The sequence below is a fragment of the Tamandua tetradactyla genome, chromosome 1 (assembly GCF_023851605.1).
Source record: "Tamandua tetradactyla isolate mTamTet1 chromosome 1, mTamTet1.pri, whole genome shotgun sequence".
NCBI classification, from domain to species: domain Eukaryota; kingdom Metazoa; phylum Chordata; class Mammalia; order Pilosa; family Myrmecophagidae; genus Tamandua; species Tamandua tetradactyla.
In genome coordinates this window covers 177,192,471-177,216,313 of record NC_135327.1, presented here as the reverse complement: position 1 = coordinate 177,216,313, position 23,843 = coordinate 177,192,471, and the positions used below count along the sequence as shown (strand labels likewise).

The following is a 23,843-nucleotide window of genomic DNA, read 5'->3' as shown; positions in this document are numbered from 1 at the left end:
AGTCATCTTGACATTTATGATTATGCAAAGGAAAATTGAGAAACTTTTGGCATTTATAGGAATATGGAACCAGCAAAGGCAAGTCCAGTTCAAGGATTCATTCTTGATAATAGTGAAAGCTAACATCCTTATAGTAAGGTGACTCTACAATTTATTGTCCCAAGCTGGGCACTTTGAAAGTGAAAAGAAGTATTAACAATAATTGCATGGAGACAGTTAATATTAGGCAGAAAATGGGGATGTATGATCACAGAATTTTACAATAAAAATGTTGGCAAGTAGTATTTCACATAAGAGGAAAATCTCCATCACACTCCCTCCTACTAACTCACACACTAAAATAAGGAAGACTCAATTTTTTGACGTCTTGAAAAGTTAGAATCTCAAATTCAACGAAATCTTAAATTTCCTTTTAGGTTGAGAAATTACTAAGTATCACATGAAGCCCTGCCTGTAACCTGAGCTCTTGAAAAGTAAATATGTAAGACAACAGCAGTTATGTTAGTATTCCTATCCTGATAAGCACACACAATCATAATACATTTTAAAAAGGCTTAAAATAGCCAAAAGGTGAAAACAACCCAAATGTCCATGAATAGATGAATGGATGAACAAATTGTAGTACACAATGGACTATTATTCAGCCATAAAAAGAAATGAAGTACTGAAACATGCTGTAATGTGGATGATCATTGGGAAAGAAGCCAGGCATAGAAGAGTACATAGTATGATTCCTTTTATATGATAGAGACATAACAGTTAAATCCATAGAAAGCAAACTAGTGCTTGCCGGGGCAGGGGTAGCAGTATGTAGAGAAACTGCTTAATCAGTGAACAGTTTCTTTTTTGGGATGATGACAATGCTTTGGAATTAGATATCTGGAATTAGATAGACGTGGTAGCTGCATAGCATTGTGAATGTGCTAAATGTCACTGAATTGTTCATTTTAAAACAGTCAATTTTTATGTTACATGAATTTCACCGCAACTGAAAAAAGGGATTATATCTCACTAAATTAAGAGATTATATAATATAATTAAGAGATTATATACTAGTTATATACTATTTCTTATGATCTGGGGAAAGTCACTGATGTTTAATTTGTATAGATGTGACCAAAAAACCTGGATCTTATTTTTCAACATACAGTATAGCAGAAATTTTATTAATGGAGATTAGTATTTAGAGAACCCTTAAATAAGATAACTAAGTTATAAAGTAAGCCTAAAATCCAGTCTGTTATATTTCACAGGCATGGAATAATTTCTTCCATGTCAGATTTGGGAATAAGTCACAATAGAGAATGAAAGCAACATCAAAGAACTCAATGAATATTATAGTTCCACCAGGGGGTAGTACAGGCCGAAATGGAACAGTTGTTGTACCCAGGATGGGTGAGTCAAGGTTACAAACTACCCTCATATCTTCCTATGTAACAAGTCTCAACCTTCACATCCATTTCATTTGTTTCTCTAGTTATGGGCTTGTTACTACATGCAAATTCTGGCATGTAGTAAATGTGTACATGCCATTCTAAATGTCTGCTATTCTTACTGGTAACCAATCCCACTATTTCCATTCCCTGTCTCCTTCACATACACCTATCTTCTCCTTCAGACATCTTCTTTCAGCCTTATTTTAGTCTGCCAAAGCTGCCAGAATGTAAAACACCAGAGATGGATTGGCTTTTAATAAAAAGGGATTTATTTAGTTAAAAACCTATAGTTATTCAGAGGAAAGGCAGCTAACTTTCATCTGAGGTTCTCGTTTATATGGCTATGTTTGCTGGCCTTCTCTCTCCTGGTTTCTGGGTTCCAACAGCTTTTCCTGGGGTGGTTTCTTTCTGCATCTCCAAGTGTCTGGGCTGAGCTGCCAGTGCTGAGATGACGTATGCTGCACTGCTTGGGCTGTGCTGCGTTGAGCTCTCCTCTGACCTCTCTTTTTTAAGCTTCCAGCTCATTAAACATCACTCATTGCTGAAGGCACTCCCCTTAGCCGACTGCAGATGTAATCAGCCATAGATGAGTTTCACATGCTAATGATTCAAGTCCACAGCAAGAAAACTAGACATCATCACCAGGCCAAACTGACATCTGAACTTAACTACCATAAGCCTTATGTCTTTTTCTACTTTCACATACTTCCAACTCAAGTCTTTGTAAATTTACTTCTTGCATGAAAACCACTGTTTTAAATCAACCATTTCCCAAAGAAAAACATTTTATATAACGTTTATTTATATTGATAGGGATAGAGAAAGAGTATAACCCAGGGTTACTTTAATTTCATTAATCTCTGAAAGGTCATTTAGTTGCATATGTCCAACCTCCAGAAGAAGGGCGACATCTATACAGGACTAATGTTGCTAATTTCCCAGCAATCTCTCTAAACTTATTTCTGCCCTAGTAGTCAGAATTTTGACATTTTTCTCCTTATTCTTTACTCCACATACATGCACTTCTTCTTTTACCACTTTCATATTAATTCATATTAATTTACCTTAAACTTTTGTTTTCTAAACAATGTCAAATCCTTTGACTTTTAATCCCTGTTGATTTTAATAGATTTACTAGGATACAATCACATATCATACAATTCACCCAAAGTATACAATTCAATAGATTTTAGTATATTCAGAGTTGTGCACTGTACTGGTTTGAAAGGATACATGCACCCTAGAAAAGCCAAATTTTAATCCTAATCCCATTTTGTAAAGGCAGCCATTTCTCCTAATCCCTAATTCAGCACTGTATATTTGAAGCTTTAATTAGATCATCTCCGCAAATGTGTGATTTAATCAAGTGTAGTTGTTAAACTGGATTAGGTAGAGCTGTGTCTCCACCCATTCAGGTGGGTCTTTATTAGTTTCTGAAGTCCTATAAAACAGCAAACATTTTGGAGAATGAGAGCAATTCAGAGACAGCAGAGCAGAATGACACAGCCATGAGAAGCAGAGTCTACCAGCCAGCGACCTTTGGAGATGAAGAAGGAAAACACCTCCCAGGGAGCTTCATGAAACAGGAAGCCAGGAGAGAAAGCCAGCAGATGACACCTTGCTCACCATGTGCCCTTCCAGCCAAAAGAGAAACTGTGACTGTGTTTGCCATGTGCTTTCTCACTTCAGAGAGAAACCCTGAACTTCATTGGCCTTCTTGAACCAAGGTATCTGTCCCTGAATGCCTTATGTTGGATATTTCTATAGACTGATTTTATTGGGACATTTTCTTGGCCTTAGAACTGTAAACTAGCAACTTATTAAATTCCCCTTTTAAAAGCCATTCCGTTTCTGGTATATTGCATTCTGGCAGCTAGCAAACTAAAACATGCATCCTTTACCACAAATGATTTTAGAACATTTTCATTACTCCAAAAAGAAACTTCATATTAACCATCACTCTTCATTACCACCACCACCACACCTGCAATTCTTCTATAGCCCCAGGCCCAGGCAACCACTAATCTACTTTTGCCCCTATAGATTTGCCTATTCTACACATTTCACATAAACGGAATCATACAGTATGCGATCCTTTGTGATGGGCTTCTTTCACTTAACATAATGAGCTCAAAGTTCATCTACGTTACAGACTACATCAATATTTCATTCTTCTTTATTGCTGAATAATATTCCATTGCACAGATGTCACATTTAATTTATCCATTCATGAGGAGATGGACATTTAGGTTGTTTCTACTTTTTGGCTGGTATGAAGACTCATGTTTTTGTATGGACATGTGTTTTAATTTCTCTTGGATATAAACTTCAAGTGTGGAATTGCTGAATCACACAGTAACTGTAACTGAAGAACTGTCTATTTTCCACAGTAACTGTACCACTTGATTATTTTGAATAATTACTGGTTGTAAAAGCTTCCTCAAATACAGAGAAAGTAAGTTTTTCTTTAAGCTAACCCTCTGCAAGCAATTCCCCCCATCCCACCCCAACATGATGACTGCCTTCCTTACTGCCATTTGTTAAACTTTCCTCCTATCCCCTCAGAAAGAACAGTAACAAATAGTTAAACAATGAATGCACTAGCCTGATAACACTGGTTTTGTTTTGTAAACACATAAGGAGGTTGGCAAGTAGGATAGAATGGGGTATCTAGAATTAGCTGTGTTGAGGCTGTAGAATAGTCTTCAGTAGATATAAACCTGAAGATAGGCTAAGAATAAATGGTACTACATAGCAGGAAGTTTTGTTTTTTGTTTATAAAGGGGGATTTCCTAGCTAATAAGGAAAAGAGAGCAGGGTACTGAAGGAGATGGTGGCATTTTCTAAGGGAAGGAAACAGCCACAAGGAAATCTAAGTTCCATCTCTGAAAAAAGAATTTGGTATAGGAGGATAGACTACATCTTCTGACAGAAACTTTGAAATACTGGATTTCAGTTTGTTGTTTTCCTAAGAGGAATCTCAACTCTTCAAATGAGTAATAAAGTACTATACTCCATTAATGGTGAAGTTATTTAATCTAGTATCTGAGTATTCAAAACAAGAAATAATAGAAGTCTTTTATATAGTTGAATTAATAAGATAATTACACACACACATACAAACAGATGGAGCACCGTATCAAGCCAATAAAGTTTCTAATACCCATTAAAGTCTGTAGATTTTAGATCTCTGAATAATTAATAGATGTCAGGTATTCAAGTAATGATTTGGCTTTTGGCCATTTTTCAAAATTAGGAATAAAACACACATACTAAAAATTTTTACTTTAAAGTCTCTTAAAGAGCCCTTTTTCATTAACTTATTTTCACTCACTATACATATATAATGTCAAAATTTTCACTGTTTATTCAGCCAGTCCCTATAGGAAAAATAAACTAGAACAGAAGTCACAGAGAAATGTATTCTGACACAAGTTACTGCTGACAGCAATGGAAGCTAGGAAAACAGTATACAGAATAGATCACTCAAAAAGCAGAACAGTCTGGGATTGTCTAGCAAAGGAACAGAGAGGAGAGAGAAATTCCTTAAAAGCCTCACAGTATAATCACTGATACCCAGAACTGGTGAGCTTGAGTCCTCAAGAGTTTTAATTCATGTTACTTAGGAGGAAGACAAGAATGCAGTATATTCAGAACACCTTTAGAATACAATTACAAAATCAAGTAGTTAAAATAAAATAGTGATACTTAAGAATACTAACTGTTTCCAAAATTTTGGCGTCAAGATAAATTAAGAAGCCATCCTTTTATTTTCCTTCTCCCTAACTTTCTCCCAGTGACTAAACCTGGTTAGAGACGACTGGAGCAAAAGAATTGCTCAGAAAACGTAGCTCTGAAAATACATCAGTAATTGTTTAAAGTTAGAAGAAACGCAGCAAGATCGAAGTCTAAATCTACTTAGCTTGAAAGACTTAACAAATGAGCTTCCTCTGAACACCACTGTTACAGAAAGTTCTTTCCTTCCTATCTTCCTTTCATCTTTCTACAAAAGCCAATCATCTTTTAGATTAGTGTTTCTAGAACCCCAAGTAGCAATATCAGTATCGCCAAGGGACTTGCCGGAAATGCAAATTCATAGACCCAACCCCAGATCTAATCAGTCAGAAACTCCAGGGTTGGAGCACAACAACCCTGTTTTAACAGGTGATTCTGATGCTTGCTAAATTTGAGAAACACTGCTTCAGGTAATACAATTGTGAAAGGCACATGAGTTTTGACTTACAGAACAAGATAATTTTTGAAAGTCTCAAGTGATAAAAGGAATAGGGAAGAAAAGTCTATTTAGTAAGTAGTACACTGAGCTTAGAAACCATGTCCTTTCTAGATAAAGACAAGACTATAACACTTAACCTCTAATAAGGAGTAACATAAAGATGGTACCTTCCAGATGTTTCAGGAGTGCCCTACTGCTGTTTCCATGAGCAGATATCAGAATGGTTTTGCCACTTAATACTTCAGGAGCAATCCTTTCATTCCAATAGGGAAGGAGTCTCTCCAGAACCTCCTTTAAGCTTTCAGATCGTGGAAGTTGATCCACAGGCACATCACACACTTTATACCTCCGGTCATTGTAGATTTCATGGTAGTAAGGATGAGACTCATCAATGGGAGGTGGAGTCACATTGTAGCTTCTTCTCCAGACCCTCACTTGTTCTTCACCATGATTCAAAGCCATTTTCTCCCTATTGAGACCGATCAAGGCTCCATAGTGACGCTCATTTAGACGCCAAGAGCTTTCCACAGGAACCCATTCCTGACCCAGCTCTTCCAGGATCAGCCAGGCTGTGTGGATGGACCGATTGAGGACAGATGTGAACACAAGATCAAATTCAAAGTTTAGTGCTTTCAGTTGTTTCCCACAGTTCTGAGCTTCCTCTATTCCTTCACTGTTAAGTTTCTGATCCACCCAACTACAAAAACGATTCTCCTTATTCCAAGCACCTTCTCCGTGTCTTAACATAATAAGTTTATACTTGGACATACTGATGGCTGAGCTTCCCTGGCGTGTTCAAATGGGCCAAAGTTCAATGATAGCAATAGATCTAGAAAAAGAAGAAACGAAAAGAATAAGTTACATTCTTCATTCAACTGACTAACTGGGAATGGAAGCACAACTTAACAAAGGCCAGTTTCTACAAGAAACCGGGATTCCTGCAAACAGTTTTGACATCAGATTCCTAACAACTCATACAATATGGTACAAACCGGCATGGTCTATAGATAAATTAATTACAGGTAACTTAGTTCACCTTTCTGATGCCTGGAGAGAATGTTAATCGTACAATGTAAAATAACAGAACACCTACTTCATTTCAATGGTATGCTGCATTTCCACCAGATAAAAAGGTATCCTATCAGTTTGTTTTGCCGCCGATGGAAAAAGAAATATTTACTGGTATCACCTTCTTAGTACAGAAGTTATAAAACATGCTAACTCAATGAACCACCAATGATAAATCACTGATTGGTGGCAACTTGTTTTTCAATGCCATTGGCTCTACCAGATACAAGAAAATGTAAGGATTCACAAGATACATGGGTCCAACATTCAATAAGCATTAAAAATTAACGGACAACAATACCAAATGTGGTACACACTTGAATAATCTCTCATCTGCCTTAAGATAGAGTTATTGCAGGAATAAATCAAGATGCAAAACAAGCTAATCACATGTAAGCAGCTGAAAGATGCTGCCTATGGAAATAGATTAATAACAGCAATTCTGGAGGAGGGAGAAGAACTACGCTGATAAGGATGCCCTATCTACTCCTCCCCAAACCTTCAGAGCTACACACCAGTCATATCCTTAGCAGAAGAAGAATCAAAGTGAGATAGGCAACCCTAAAGTATTTCTGAACTCTCTAAGTTTAAGCTGTTGGTCCAAAGACCTGTTGGGCCCTCTCTCTCCCTTGGAGAATCTGACGACCTGACAGCATCAGCCTGCCCTCACTCTCCTTGCAAAGAACATATCTACATTGACAAATGTTGCTGGGATTTACATGCATGGCATTCTCCACTTCCACCCCAGTATCTTTCACACTGGGGAAGTAAAGATTATATGAGCATCTGGTCCTTGTCTTCTGCCATTCTTGGCAACTTCCTTTAACTTGAGATTTTCTGCCCCACTTAAACAGTAACTTATTGACAGTTATATAACAATCAGTGACAGCATTAATTGGAATTTTGATCTAGTTTTTACCTTTCCTTAGTAATTCCTAGAGATTCTGAAAAAAAAAAACCAAAAAAAAACAAAGGGTGTGAGAGCCTTTAAAGGCTGGTCCTCTACCTCAACCCTTAATTTGTCTTGTCAAGCAAGAAACCTCCATAAGATAATGAAGCCATTTTCCCTTCAAATGAAGAAGGGTAGGGTGAAAAAATTTTGTAGGCAGAAACACTTCCCCTTCATCTTTTGATTAATGAGCTATATCAAGTCATTAAAGAACACAGCAATAACATCATGAACACTCAGGCCTACCACCATGTTTTGCCATACCGTAACATTTTGCTGTATACAGGTTTGCTTGTTTTAAGAAATGCTTTTCTCCCCCTCAGTAAATATGTGCTAGAGTAGAGGAACATACTACAAACACAAAGACTATGCAAATACATACCCTTCCCTCACTCTGATACACAGGGGTTAAATACAGTATAAGGTACCAAACTAGTGTGTTTATCTCTGGTAAACAAAAAGTCAATATTTTTTCTCCTCCTTGGGATTATCAACTTTTCCTTTTTAACTAACTGATGAATATTGACAAAGGAACTGCTGAGGTGACAGATGTTTAAAGTTTGCAATAGTTTTAAAAGATTTCAGTGCTCTAGAGCTGGTACAGCAATTGTTCATACACACACACACCAAAAAACCATAACACTATAGCCAGGTTGATTTGAAGTTTAAGGCAGGGGTTGCAAACTCAAATGCCTACAATGGCCAGACAGATGCATGAAGATGAGTGAAGATGGACAATAGGGAGTGATGAGATAGTGGTGAACTGCATAGAAAATATATGCTGCTTTGATGGAGGTAACTCCTATAAGTGGATAAAGCTTTGGAATAACTTGTCTAACTGAACCAAGAACACTATTCTTAGATTTTTTTTGAGACCAAAAAGAAGATGAGACTACCAAAACCAAAGATTGGGGAGTTTTTTTTTTTTTTTTTTAAGAGAAAAGGAGAGTTTTTTTTTTTTAAGTTTTTTATTAATTAAAAAAAAATTATAAGAAAGAAACACAAACATTCCCAACACATACACTCAGCAATTCACAATATCATCACATAGTTGCATATTCATCATCATGATCATTTCCCAGAACATTTGCATCAATTCAGAAAAAGAAATAAAAAGACAACAGAAAAATAAAACAAAAACAGGAAAAAAAATTTACATAACATACCCCTTACCCTTCCCTTTCATTGATCACTAACATTTCAAAAACTAAATTTATTTTAACATTTGTTCCCCCTATTATTTATTTTTATTCCATATGTTCTACTCATCTGTTGACAAGGTAGATAAAAGGAGCATCAGACACAAGGTTTTCACAATCACACAGTCACATTGTGAAGCTTTATCATTATACAATCATCATCAAGAAACATGGCTACTGGAACACAGCTCTACATTTTCAGGCAGTTCCCTCCAGCTTCTCCATTACATCTTGGTTAACAAGGCGATATTTACTTAATGCATAAGAATAACCTCCAGGATAACCTCTCGAGTCTGTTTGGAATCTCTCAGACATTGACACTTTGTCTCATTTCACTCTTCCCCCTTTTGGTCAAGAAGGTTCTCTCAGTCCCTTGATGCTGGGTCTCAGCTCATTCTAGAGTTTTTCTCAATCCCTTGATGCTGAGTCTCAGCTCATTCTGGGATTTCTGTCCCACATTGCCAGGAAGATCCACACCCCTGGGAGTCACGCCCCACGCAGATAGGGGGAAGGTGGTGAGTTTGCTTGATGTGTTGGCTGGAGAGAGGCCACATCTGAGCAACAAAAGATATTCTCCTGGGGGTGACTCTTAGGCCTAATTTTAAGTAGGCTTAACCTATCCCCTGTGGGGTTAAGTTTCATATGAGAAAACCCCAAGACTTGGGGGCTCACCCTATAGCTTTGGTCACCCACACTGCTTGTGAGAATATCAAGAATTCAACTTGGGGAAGTTGAGTTTTCCCCTGTTCCCACCATTCCCCGAAGGGGACTTTGCAAATACTTTTCTACTCACTGATCAAATCACTCTAGGAAGGAGAGTTTATTGAAACTTATATATACAGCTGGTCTAGTCCGTATCACCTGGGCTGGTTCCTCCCACATCTCAGGCAGTGTTTGGTCCCTGATGGTGGAGAATGAGGCAGGGGACAGGATCCAGACTCCCTCAGGAAGCTTGGTGGCCATACCCCATCATAGATCATGGTCTATACATATACAACTCTAACCATCCTGAAGGGGACAGGGAATAGACACCTGCTCCAACCTAGATAATCCTGATGGGGAGCAAGACCTAGCTAGAGTCAGACCATGGAAGACCTATGGATTCTGTTTTGATTTTATACTGAAGTCTTTAAACAGAAACAACAACAACACTAAAACAATCCTTTCAGATCCTAAAAATTCATATAAAAATAGAGTAGCCACTGCTCAGCCCCAGCCTGGTATTCTGTAAGACTGAGGGACCTAGATTTCCCATATCTGACTTAAAAAAAAAAAAAAGGAAATGGACATTTTTAAATCCTGACAAAATATCTGAATAAAATTTGTAAATGTTAATCAAAAAGATAAACATATCTGCAGGCTAGATTTAGTTTGCTTGTGTATGACCTCTGATTTAAAGGAAAATCTCTTCCAAGTCATAGATGATGTCTGTGAGCCCACTATCCTCCAGGTCTCTCACCTCAGCTTTCCACAGTTCTTGTCTAACAGCCCTTTCAAAGAAGAAATCCTCTACTCCCCATAGTGCTCTGAGCTTCCTTCTCTCAGCCCCAACTTTACAGCCCTCCTTCACCAAGTCCTTCGCTGGTGCCCACAGTGCTCCCAGCTCTATAATCAAACTCCCACCCAGCCTCAGACTCTTCCTAGAGTGTTTTCTCCAGCACTGGGCTTCAACTGAGCCAAAAATGAACAGAACTGAGAACTACTTTACCCAGAGGAGGACACTGCTTCTCACTCTAGTGGGGGCCATTCATATCTCACATCAAAGTGTCAGAATCCATGATATGGGAAAACTCTTGTTCTCTTTCGATGGTACTTCCTAACTATAACTCCCTCCTTCCAAGCCTCCCCACCCCCACCACCTTGAAGGAAAAAGAAAATTTAAAGCTATGTTTCTGAGAGTCATGCTACATTCAGCTGCAGCTTTCCTGCCATCCTCATTTATGAGCTACAAACTTCAACTGAGCACGCTATTTAAAACCCTCAATTGCTTCCTGTTGGTCTTTGGCTAAAGTTCAAAATCCTTAACTTGACCTGCAAGGCTTTGTTTTCTTTTATTTCCTGCAACTTGCCAAGCTCTTTTCTTTCTCAGCAACTGTGCACATAATATAACCTACATAGAACACTTGACCATCATTTCCTCCTGTCCACTGCCATCCTAATCTCACCCTGCTTTAGGTAACTTTTATTTATTCTTTAGATTAGCTGTATAATCAAAATATAATGCAAACCACATTTTAAATCTTACATTTTCTAGGAGCCACATTAAAAAGGAAGAAGTTGGTGAAATTTTAATATACTTTAACACTATATGTCCAAAATATCATTTCAGCACATGATTAATATAAAATTTTTAATAATTTTTTTCATATTAAGTCTGAAAACTTAATATGTAAAAAAATGTTTTACACTTAAAACACAACTCAAGTCTGACAAGTCACATTTCAAGTGCTCAATAGCCTGTAGGCTACTATACTGGCAGTGCAGCTTTAGAGCTCAGCTTAAAAATTATTTCCTATAGGCCAGTCAAATTTAATTTTCTTCAGAATCACCAGGGGGTTAAAACAGATTGCTAGGGTTACCCCAGAGCTTGAGTCAGTAAGTCTGGGGTTAGCCTGAGGATCTCCATTTCTAGAAAGCATCTAGGTGAAGATGATACAGCTAGTCCAAGAACCACACTTTGAGAACCTCTTCTCTATGAAGACTTCTTTGCTTTTCCTTCTCATCATTGAGAACTTGGTCAGCCTGTTTCTTACAAACTCTCATAAGCATCCTGCTTTATAATGTTTGGTGCACTTGTGATAGGTTACTTTCAGATCTTTTAGATCATTTGTTCAGTGTCTACCTAGCCTGTTAGATAGTAAACTGAATTAAGGCAAGTCCTACTGCTGTATTTCCAGACCCCAGCATGATAGTTGACACATACTAGGTACTTAACAGGTGTGTTGAATTATTCAAAGTCAGTTGAACTGAAATAATTAGACTGTGTTAATGAAGCTAAGGCTTGATAATTTTATTGGTAACTGAAAAGTAGGAACAGCTGGCAGAGGCAAGATGGTTAGGAAGCTTTTAATTGAAGAATCTTAGTACATGTAATGGCAAAGCAAGAGCCAAAAATTATCCATTAAATCTTTTGAAACCTTTATAATTTAGACTGATAATGGCCATAATCTGTACAGAGAAAAATGGAGACTCCAACTGACTACTCCAAAAGCAGTACAAGTCTTCTGCCTCCAATTCCCATGCTCTTTCCACCTTACCAATGAAGATTTTAGAGTCCTGGTTTGAGGATCTAGATTCACTTGGCTTCATTTCAGAGGAGCATCTCCAGTCACAACTTGTCCTTCCAACCCCAGGCAACCATTTTACAAAATACATACAAACAGGCAAGTATAAAGGTAGGCTTGGCTTATTACTGCTATTGAGAAAAACCTCAAGACACAAAGTCAAGGCAAGAAATAGTCACTTCAACTTCTAAAGAGGCAATTTATAAGAGTATATACCCACCACCCTCGAATTAAAAATGATTCTTTTTTAAAACAAGCTGTTTTTTTTGGGGGGGGGGCGGGGATAGGGTGGGAAGCCCACCACCCTAGAGCTATTAGTCATTTACTTAATACCAAAAGGTGACCTATATGGTCACCTAATTATCAAACCCCATACAAGCCAGTATGGTCTGGCTTGAAGAAAAAATTAACTAAAATATATCTTTTACATGACTCTATATATCTCATCTTTCTTTCCTTTCCTCTTTGCTGCTATTCTTTCTGTCCCGCCATTCTATTGTTTGACATTTAACTTGTACCTTGTCCACTCTACTGAAATGATCTCTCAAAAGACTGCCACCTAGTTATTTCCACTAAACGCAGACCATCTCTCTTAGGACTTGTACTCTTTGATCCCTCTGTAACACGCGATATTGCTGATTACTTCAATCAAAGAAATAAATTCTTCTCCCTAAGATGTCGGTGCTGCATTTCTTCAGCTTTTCCACTGCTATAACCCGGTTTTGGGTCTTCGTATTTTCCTACCCACCAACAATAATACTATGATGATAGTCATAGCAGCTAACATTCACAGAGTGCTCACTTTGAGCTTGGCAATATTTCAATCCTCACTCACCATTCTATGGAATAAGTACTATGATTACCTCCCATCTCACACCCAGTTTACAGATGCATCAATTTAGGAAGAGAGTTTAACTTGCCCAAGGTAACAGATGTAAACTGGCAGACTTGGAATTCAATCTCAGGCAGACTAGACCCAAAGCCTACACCTCTGCCTTGCACTACTCTGCTACACTACCACACTGGCATCCCAAGGTGGTGTCCTCACCCCTGGCTCATTATAATTGTTTTGATAGAAAACTCTATCATTTACACTACTTTAATCACATTAAAATGGATGATTTATAAATGAGTGGTACCAAAAATTCAATCTGCCCAGTTTGGTCAATTTCATTCTTCAAATATGTTTTGCAAACTCAATTTGGGCATGGGCTAGACCTGTGAGGAATATGGAATTTAACATGAATGTCTTCAAGAAACTGGTGGAGGGAGGGTGATGGACATGTGTGTTTGTGTGTCCATTACAAAGCACAACATAACATACACCATCAGATATCACTTCATAAGAAAGTTAGGAAAGGAGAGGCTACTGTGGAATATGGTTTCACAAACATGGCACTGTTTAAGCTAGAAAATGTATAAGATTTAGAAAAACGTATAAGATTTAGAAAAATGTATAAGATTTAGATTTGTAGAACAAGGCAAATACATTCTAGCCTAAGGGAGCAGTGGGTACAGGCAAAGGAATGGTGCTTATGGGAGAATTGTGGGCCGATTCAAACTGCTGGATGGAGTGTAAGTAGGCTGAACAAACATCCTGTTTTGCCTGGGACAGTTTTCATTAGGCCGTTTCCCCAACATAATTATTACTAGGGCCCCCTTTCACTCTTAAATGTCCCATTTGGAAAATTATATGGTTACTCTAAGTATAGGATATGAAAAGAAAGTAGGAGATTAGAAAGATAAGACTTGATAGTGAACCAAGAAAAGTCTTGCACCAAAGTTTCTTCTGTAAATATTGGGACATTATTGAAGGTTTAATTAATAGCATGCATTTTAGGAGGATGAGCAGTACTCACAAATATAGAAGGAGATGGAAAACTAGGGTAGTGAATATTAATTGTGAGGCTTTTGCAATAAATAATTTGGGTAAATATAATGAAGACCTGTATCAGGATAATGGCAACTGAAGCAAGACAAAGGAGATGAATGTGAAATATAGTTTCACTATAGCTTAACTCAGGTATCCGCAAACTTTTTACGCAAATGTTTTAGCTTTGCAGGCCAGGTGGTCTTTATGACAACTATTCAATCTGTCACTGTAGCTAAAAGCAGGTGGAGACAATGTACAAATGAGAATGTGTTCCAATAAAACTTTATATATGAATACTGAAATTAGAATTTCATATAGTTTTCATGTGCATGAAATATGACTATTATTTGATTTTATATCACTCATTTAAAAATGCAAAAAACATTCTTAGCTTGTGGGCTGTAAGAAAAACAAAAAAAAAACAGGCAATGGGCCATGTTCGGCCCAAGGCAGTAGTCTGCTGACCTCTGGCCTACCTAGATACCATACTTAGACCTACTCATCATATCAGTATTTTGAACCTTTAGCCAAGCATCCTGTCATGGGATAATCCCAACATTACTAAATCACCAGATTTTATTCTTAGACAGAACAGAAAAAACCTTGAGTAACAGAATCCCATTTATGATTGTTTTTATTCATCAAACTAAATAATACTGAGAACATTTAAATCTGAGAATCTTGACTTTGGCCTAATTGAATTGTTTAAGAATGGGTTCAAGATATAACTCTAGGGGAAAAAATGATTCATCTTGTTAATCTCCTTCAGGAATATACACTGTCATTTTGAAATGCTTTATTATACAGCTTCATAAATTAAGTCACAGTGCCTCACATTTCAGGTGAATATATACTTGTTCAGCAGTAGGTGCTATGCAATTGCCTTGGCAATAAAGAAAATAGGTGATTCAAAGTAAACAATTTGCAGGTGGCTTGCATTTCAAAGACCTTTTGTTTTATATATGTAGAGACATTCCATCTAAACTGGCTATAAACCAAAAAAATATTCCTTCCCTAAATGGCACCATAAAAGCGAAATTATGCTTCAAGATTAGCATACTTTGCCAAGGCAGGGATGGAGAAGGTAGACAGGGGATGGTGCACATGCAAGGCACTGCATTTACACAGTTAGTTCTGCAATAGTTTCAGAATCTCTGGGCAATTTCAACAAAGCAGGATTACATCTCACTGCTGCTTCCAACTCCTGTCCCCCATTAAGCAATAAAATTTCACATACCCTCTTCCCCTCGAGAAACAGGCTTATACCATCTTCCAGACAAACACTCCTGGAACTTGGTTTCCTCTCTTCCTCAAATGCTTGGAAATTAATAATATCTGAGACTCTAGTATCACAACTCATGAACAGGTGGGGCAAATTACAGGATCAAGTCCAGACTAAACTTAGTCTTCCCATTTCCATATTAAAAGTTTTTTGATCAATGATGTAATGTTGAAGTAATATAAAGAATACAGGAACACAGTTATTTTGATCCAAAGCTTACCCTTAATTATTAAATATTCAACTGCGACCCTAAACCATTCAGATATTTCCCTTGATCCAAATTCTCTCTGCATAGTTTTGAGCAACTCTTAACGCCTGCACTGCCTTAGAATTCCCACTGTAGAAGATGGGCTGGCTACACTGAGAACACAGAAAGAGAAATTAGCCACATTCCCGATAAATTTAAAAGGAACAGTTCTCAAGGGAAATGAAATCTGGGGGTTCAGTTTCTTCATGCTTTCAGTGTCTTAACAAAACATGCCCCACTCCAATCAAGCTCAGTATTAGAGGTTCTAACAGGACAGTAACTAAAAGGATCTATTGTGCTATGGTCTATCACTTTTTCTTTATAGTACTTTTTCCATTTGTTTGCATTATAAGGACAGTTTTTTTTACCAGGAGCAAATGGTATTGCTCACAGATGTTTTTTTTAGGCATTATTACCCTCTTATTAACATCCTGTAAGGATCACCTGTTATAAGGTGTTACCAAACTGCAGCAGGCAGACATCTTACTCACGGCAAGAGATATGCATGTGCAACGAGATACGTATTTGCCTGGAGCATGTCGTTTGTTCTAGTCTACCTGTCATCACCACTGTCCACACCACCCATTCAGTACACCACTTTTCTACCTCTGCTTACTTACTTCCCCTGCCTAGTACCTTTGGTTCACTCAAATTGTTTCCACCAAAATCCAATCGTTCTGGAACAAAAAAAAACCTGCGCATGAGGTCCTGTTCTGCTACTTATTGACATTGTGCTCTTGAAAAAATGTATTTAAATTCCAAGATTCACGTTCTTTCTCCATAATGATGAGAATAACGAAACCATCAACCTCAAGAGGCTATTAGGAAGATTAAATGAGATTATGGTGAAGTACTCTACCAAAGAGTTAGAGATATTCTAGATGAATGGAGCAGAGTTTGGTGAATTTACCAAGATGACCCATACCTCAGGCCCATGGAAGGGATCCTACCTTGCCAAAGGTATGAGTAAAGGCAAAAGCTAGGAAGCAAGTAAGATGAGGGTGGGGGTAGACAGAAGATTAAATCGGGAGAAGGAGGAATATAATGAAATGTTGGGATTGGGGAAGGGGGGATGTAAAGATACAATCCTGGAAGCATAACAAATACTAAGCAATATTTTGTAATCCAAATAGTTTAGTGGTTAAAATTTAACTTACGTTTTATAAAGTACTTTTTCCCCCAAATTTGTGGCCAAGTTTCAACAAAAAATGTCTCATTCAGTAATACTTTCAGTTCTATTTCCCTATACCAACACACCCTCACACCAGATTTCATTCCAAAGACATTCAAAAGACCTCTTAGCTCAAACATTAGTGTGCCCTCTGTTCTCCAGGCACCAGACACACAAAGATGAAGGCACAGGTGAACCTATATAACTACATCAATCATTACTTAAAATGAAATGTGCCACTTAATCTCAACCAAGCGTAGAAGGCACAGGCAAAAGAGGAAGAGAGGACTGAAAGATCTACCCAAACAATAATAGAAGTTACCTCTGGATGATCGGACTGAGGATGCCAGTTCTGCCACATAATTCTGTTCTCTTAAAATTTCCCAGTGATCCATTTGACTTGGTTTAAATATGAACACAGAAGAACATGTACTATCCTTGAAGGTGGAAACTTTTATTTACTAAGCAGATTGTTACAGAATTTCCTGGAACAAAATTTTGCTTGTGTACTTGTGGTGGAAAAAAAAAACGTCTAATCATCTTTTTATAAAAACAGACTGTTATACGCCCAGGGACCACAAAAATAATCTAATACAACACTCACCCTTTTAAAGATGCAAAACTTAAGAGCCAGAGGGATGAAATGGTTTGTTTAAAATCTCACAAATAGTAACAGCTTTAGGACTAAAACCTTGCTTCTTGAATTCTAAGTCAGGGCTCCTTCTGCTACTTTGAGTTATGCTTCTTTAAAGTCCACACCATTTGAGGAGAATCTATAGTGTGCAGGGCATTGTAGGAATATAAAGATGTATAAGACCTAGTCCCTGCCTCAGTAGAAACACTAATGAAATAAAAGATGAATTAGCATGTGCTCTTTCTCCACTATAGAAAACCTCAGTACCTACTGGTGAAAGACAGTGCTTGATTTTTCCCCCCTCCTAGGCTGCATTCAGTCAACTAACATTCTAGTGCCACTCACAAAATATAACTCTTCCATAATCTGAGTTCACTTAACTGAAGTTTACTTCAGTTTTGCATGCCAATTGTCCTTGTCTAGGGTAACATCAGCCCCCGCCCCTTAGGAAAGAGAAGGAAAACGTTTTAATTTTTAGAGACTTAACTCGAGATTTGAGCCCTACACGAAACTATTGCATATATTCACCTCTCAAAGGGCGCTACTCTGTCTCCTTTTGTGGTATTCAAGTGTTCAAGTGTTTTCTACCTTTAGAGTCGGACAGCACCTTAAAGTTAGTGACATGGTCGTGAAAACGTAGCGAGCTTCCTTCCAGGGAACCCTATTGAAGGGGCTCTGCCAACACCATGCCTCAGACGCCCAAGAGAGATGAGTTCATCACTACCTTCAACTTCTATTTAGTCTTACCATCAAGACGCCTCCACCAAGTCGGATTCCTTATTTAAGCTGACAGAACTATGATCCGCAAAGAGGCTCATGCGAGAAAGGGACAGCTGAGAAGGACCTGGGGGATAAATGAGGGTCGGAGCTTGAGAGGAGGACGTGTGAGCGCCAAATTCCCACTAAAGACTGCACAGGCGAGTGAAGGAACCGGCCTTCCTCGCACTTCAAAAAAAAACAAACAAAACAAAACACTACAACATCATTTAAAAATGGAAACGTCTGCAACAATAACATCCTCAAACAAAACCACTCACCTGCAGACAGACCAACAGCAGCTTCCCAGGGCGGCAGAACAGCCAGCGCCTCCTAGGACTCATTGCTGCAGCCGGCATCGACGCTCTTTTCTAGTCCAAGAGCCTGAGAAGGGGGCAGGTCTTAGAGCTCTGCCTATTGGAGGGCCTAGCTGTCACTCATCTACCTCTGCCAGCTCTTAGGGGCGGCCCCGCCCAACTCTGCGGGGCAGACCGAGGTCTTTTCCGTTTCCAAATCCCTGGGGTAGGAAGTGGGGTTTTTATTGGCTCGCTACGGATACGAGCACACACCTACACCAATAAAGGGCTGGCTTCGGAGTTGGTGGGCGGGCTAGGGCCTGGGGAAGGAGAGAAACCGTTTGTGTCGTGAGTGTTCCCCGGGCAAGAGAGAATCTATGGCCTGAGGAGCCTCAGTCCGTGTAGGGGGAATCTCAGAAGCGTTTTGTGTCGTAAGCGAGACGCCTGCCAGTGAAGAGAGGGGTCGACAGAAGCTTGGCAGTGATGAGGTGATGTTCCTTTTTATTCATTGAAAATGTACAAGTTGTAACATGGGGATGAAGTAGCATAGTCCTCTCAGAAGAAAGTGACTTCTGCATAAATGCGTGGTTTTGAGTCTGAAATCGTGATTAAAGCGAAAGCCTTTAAAGTACCTAATTATGGGCAGCAATTTATCCTCTCTTCCTCCTACTGCTTTTATAAGGGTTCCCCTTAGGCAATTCTCTGACACTGTTTTAGCTGGGGAAGAAAAGGGTTTAAAGGAATTCACTAAAAGCTAATAGAACAGAGGTTGGCAGGACGGGTTGGAGTTAGATGAATTATAAATTTTGAGGCCACAGTTACTGAACAAGAGAAACTCGTGGAAATATCTGAAACCTAGCAGACTCTAACTTCGAAGCTGGCTTGAACTATCAGACATCGTGTTGAAGCATATACGTAAGAACTTTGGTGTGAGCAAGAAGGATAAGGAATGCTATGTGTGCCTGACTACGTGGGGGGATTCCACATCTTGATTTCTAGAAGCCGCCCTGCGGAGTTGTTTAGTGTCTTCCTTTCAGTTTTTCCTATTTCGTCCTCAGGACAAATCCAGTAGGTTTGTGACTAGCAAGGAAGTTCTCAGTAATTATACATACATTTTAAAAGATAGTCTTTCCCCATGTTTAACTCTCTTACACACTAAATATTAAATTTATTAAGACCTAATTGTTCATAGCCCATTTTATACCTCATTTATCCTTCTTAAAGCATGACGATTCCTCGTGGGATTTCAGAGAACAGCTCTTGACCGTTCTGACAAGTCCCATCAAGCAATAGACTTCATCAAGTGATAGTTGGAATTTAACTTGCACAAGTAACTAGAATTCAGGTCAGAGCAGCTGAAGGAGATGACTTCCCGTCTTGTGGGAAGCCAGTTCAAGAATGCAACTTTCAGTACTTGCCCCCTGGCTTTTCTTTTTCTCTATACAACAGGGGAACTAAATGAGAAGAAAGCTTTTCTACTGAGTTATCAAACTTCCTACTTGGTGCCCACAGTCCACTCCCTGGAGGATAAAGACAGCCATTCATAAGAAGCAGTCTTACAGCATTTGACATTTAAAAATACTTACTCTGGAATCACAGGCACTTGCTCATTTGAATTTTGTTTTACTGTTGTTATGGATACCCATGGAATGCTAGCTTGTCACATAGAATATCAACAATGTCAAACATGACCTCCTCTTTAGAATCATTCTTAAAATTATTTGGTTTCTGAATAAGTGATTTTGATAAAAGATGAAAGCAATTTTATCAGTGATTCTGCTGAATAGGAATTAAAAAACAATTTTTAATCAGTAGCAAATATGGTCCTCTACAAATATGTAGAGACTAACAAAATTCCAGGAGTTACTGTTGTCTTATGACAAAACTGTTTTCTATAGATATCTATGCAGTAATATCACATCCTAAATCCTGTGTTCTGGTCTGTACAATAAACTGTCTCCCTTATGAACGTTTAAATAATGAGATTTTCCCTCATAAAGATGACTCCAAGCCCATTTAAGGCAAAAATGAACTTCAAATTATATTAGATTTACCTCTAGAAGTTATCTTCTAGAAGGGACTCTAAAGTCTAGCCCATCGTTGCACAGGTGAACAAACTGAAGCTTAAGTAATTTACTCAGAATGACATAGCTGGTTGAGTACAGAGCTGGAACAAGAACCTAAAGTTGCTAATTCATCATCCTAGGAAAATGCTTCCTTCTCTTTCTGTCCCCCTCATCCTCTTGTAATACACCCCCCAGAGCAGTAACTTTTTATATCAAAATTACAAATTTTTTAATTAACCCCATTAAGACCAACCATGAAGAATTTAATTCAGATATAGCAAGTGCTGTAAGTACTATGAAAATAGCTCTCTGTGTCTCCATTCACTATTTTTCTTAAAACAACTTTGGTGTCATCCACTTTCATCTAAATAAAAACTGAAAAGGCAGTGTATTATTGTAGCCTTTCACATATAACTGCTTATATGTGCTTATTGAAAAGTCAGTATTATCTGTATGGTACTTTAAGGGTTAGTAGCAGATTGCCTTATTCAGTACCTGAATAAATACTACCTTATGATAGCATATATAACTGGTCAGAGGAATTTCATGGCTAGTTACACTTAGCCTTTTGCCTTTTCCAGGTAGGGTTGAGCTGATCCACCAAGCATCAAAACATTACCCACTGACCTTGACTATTCTGCCTTTTCTTTGCCTGGTAGAACTGTTGACCCCCTCCATCCAGCAAACCCCAGAGTTAGTTGGTCTTATATTCCATATTAAAATGGTCTTTGTCTTAACAGTGTCAGTATGCATTATGATCTGGTTGTTTGCTGCTGGTATCTATTTTTCCACCACACCCTACCTTCTTCAGGGTCATATTAGAATCTGTCAGCCATGATCTAGTGTAAGAGGCACATGTTTGACTCCCATCTTTGACCAACTAAACACAGGATCTCCTTTGCTGAAATTAAGAACCAAAAGTGCTGTTACGGATCTACCATATAGACTCTCAAGAGGGAACTTCGTGCTATCTCTCTCTTCATTTTACAAGTTAAAATTTAGGATCCTCCCCTACCTCAGTATAATATGAAGAAAATAGAGACAATGTTTAAATCATTTGCAATCTAAAATACTATCATCTGCCATATGTTAGTACCTTATGCAAGTTGCTTGACTACAACCTCAGGGTTTTTATCTCAAAATAGGGGTAATACGTATATGATTGTGGTGAAGATTAAATGAGGTAATGTCCTGTGGTTCCTGGCTCATAAAAAGTGTTAATAAGTGCAGTCATTGTTGTTAACAATAATAGTAATGATAAAGTGTTTTAACTACTTAAGAATGTTCTTATTGTAAGAACTCAAAAAGATCTGGGCCTTGAGCTTTCCTCCCTTTCTTGCTCTCTGCTAAAGCTGAGACTTGGCCTTCTGCAGAAGATATGGTAGAGGAATTTCCATAGTTATCTTGCTGCTACCGAGGAATTTCCCTAGTTATCTTGCTGCTACTGTCAGGAAATGAGTGCTAAAGAGGGAACAGACCTACTGGCAGGACCAGGGGACTCAGGTATTGGGAGGTCTAAATGAAATGAAATTTCCCTACTTTAAGCCTCAACATTGAGTATCCAGGAGTAGGAAAAGAACCAGGTTTTCCTGCTCTCAATTACAGAAAAACAATGCAAAGCACTTTTAGGGGTTTGGGAGAAAAAAGGAGAAAACCTGAAGAGAATCAAGAATTCACTTTTAGAAATTCTTTCCTCATTTCTCAGGAGAAAAACACATTCTTATTTTATATGATGCTGAACAAAGTGGCCACAATTCTGCCCTAGGTTTTTTTTTTAAACATTTTTTATTGTGAAATATGTATACAAAAAAGCAATAAGTTTCAAAGTACATTGTAACAAGTAGTTATAGAACAGATTTCAGAGTTTGGTATGCGTTACAGTTCCAAATTTTCAGGTTTTTCCTTCTAGCTGTTCTAACATACTGGATACTAAAAGCAATATCAATATGCTGATTCAGCAGTCATACTTGTTTGTTAAATCCTATCTTCTGTTATAACTCCTCCTTCTCCTTTGATCTTTCTCCCAATCTTTAGGGGTATTTTAACTTTTTCATGTTGGAAAGGGGGGGGTCAACAATATGGGATAGGGAGGTGGAACTCATTAGTATTCCTGGAGAGGGTGGCCCCTATGGGTTTCAGGACTTATCTGGCCTAGGAACCATTTGGAGATTGTGAGTTTCTGGAAAGTAATCTTAGTGTGTGAAACTTTTGTACACTGCCACATAGAGCCTTAGGTGTTCTTTAGGGTTAACAGAAAATGGTTTTGTTTGGGGGTTTGGCAAACTGTGGTAATGAGCAATATCTAGCTGAAGCTTTCTTAAAGCTTTCTTAGGAGTAGCCTCCAGAATAGCCTCTCTACTCTATTTGAACTCTCTTCACCACTGATACTTTATTTTGTTACATTTCTTTTCCCTCTTTTGGTCATGAAGGCACTGTCAATCTCACAGTACCAGGGCCAGGCTCATACCTTGGAGTCATGTCCCATGTTGCCAGGGAGCCTTTTACCCCTGGATTTCATGTCCCAGGTAGTTGGGGATAGTAATGATTTTCCTTACAGAGTTTGACTTAGAGTGAGAGAGGCCACATCTGGCAACAAAAGAGATTTTATTGGAAGTAACTCTTAGGCATAACTATTGGTAGGTTCAGCTTCTCCACTGCAGAAGTAAGCTTCATAAGAGCAAGCCTCAAGATCAAGGGCTTAGCCTATTGACTTGGGAGTCCCTAATGTTTGAGACAGAATCAGGGGTTTCCCTGGTGATAAAACTTAATAGTTCCATATTTTTTCTTCAGTCCCTCAAGGGTCTTTGCCAATACTTTTTAAATTATTTGCCCAGCATACTCTGGGATGTATCTGGATAGTACATTAAGTTATACAGAATTACAAGCCCTTGTTCCCATTCTGGGCTCCATGTGTTTGCATTGCTTAAATGAGCTATCCAGACAGGTGACGTTAGATTATGTACTACAGGAAATATAGGAAAATTTACAGGAAATTTGAACAAAATAAACCTTTCTTGCATTACTCTTATACAGTAGGTGAAGTTCTAAAATACAATGTCATCTTTACCCCTATATTCTGATTTATATCAGATCAGAATGGTTCTTATCTCTACTTGAAGCCTAATCTCTTTTTTGTTTTCTTTAACAGTTGTTGTATGTAGCAGTGCTGACTTTCAGAACTGCAGAACTCCAACTCTGAGTCTTAGGGGTCACACAGGTAACTAAAAATTCCAGACAGATACCAGGTTACACATATATAGCACAGCATCTCAAAATCTAGAAATAACATTTATAGCTCTGGGCTAAATGTGACTGCTATAAGAGCTTACCGTCTAGGCCCCATTCCTT

The 23,843-nt window shown here is 38.3% G+C and overlaps 1 protein-coding gene and 1 long non-coding RNA gene across 16 annotated transcripts in view; one reads left to right on the top strand and one right to left on the bottom strand.

The window, feature by feature from the left end:
• Nucleotides 1-20,086, bottom strand: part of BPGM (bisphosphoglycerate mutase) — a 31,003-nt gene extending 10,917 nt beyond the window's left edge. Inside the window, exons 1-4 of one of the 5 annotated variants that reach the window (XM_077137785.1) lie at nucleotides 20,016-20,073; nucleotides 18,415-18,517; nucleotides 18,125-18,221; nucleotides 5,838-6,499 (exon numbers count right to left, since the gene is read on the bottom strand). In XM_077137785.1, coding sequence (XP_076993900.1) covers nucleotides 5,838-6,438 — 601 coding nt within the window. In that variant the 5' untranslated portion in view covers nucleotides 6,439-6,499; nucleotides 18,125-18,221; nucleotides 18,415-18,517; nucleotides 20,016-20,073. Of the gene's footprint in view, nucleotides 1-5,837; nucleotides 6,500-17,065; nucleotides 17,219-18,124; nucleotides 18,222-18,414; nucleotides 18,518-20,015 lie in introns of those variants that run through there. The other 4 variants (XM_077137708.1, XM_077137952.1, XM_077137878.1 and 1 more) reach the window with 4 other exon arrangements.
• Nucleotides 18,614-23,843, top strand: part of LOC143664480 (uncharacterized) — a 224,880-nt gene continuing 219,650 nt past the window's right edge. For 2 of the 11 annotated variants that reach the window (XR_013166585.1, XR_013166577.1), the window contains exon 1: nucleotides 18,710-18,917. This is a non-coding gene — a long non-coding RNA (uncharacterized LOC143664480). Of the gene's footprint in view, nucleotides 18,918-23,843 lie in introns of all 11 variants that reach the window. The other 9 variants (XR_013166593.1, XR_013166455.1, XR_013166479.1 and 6 more) reach the window with 8 other exon arrangements.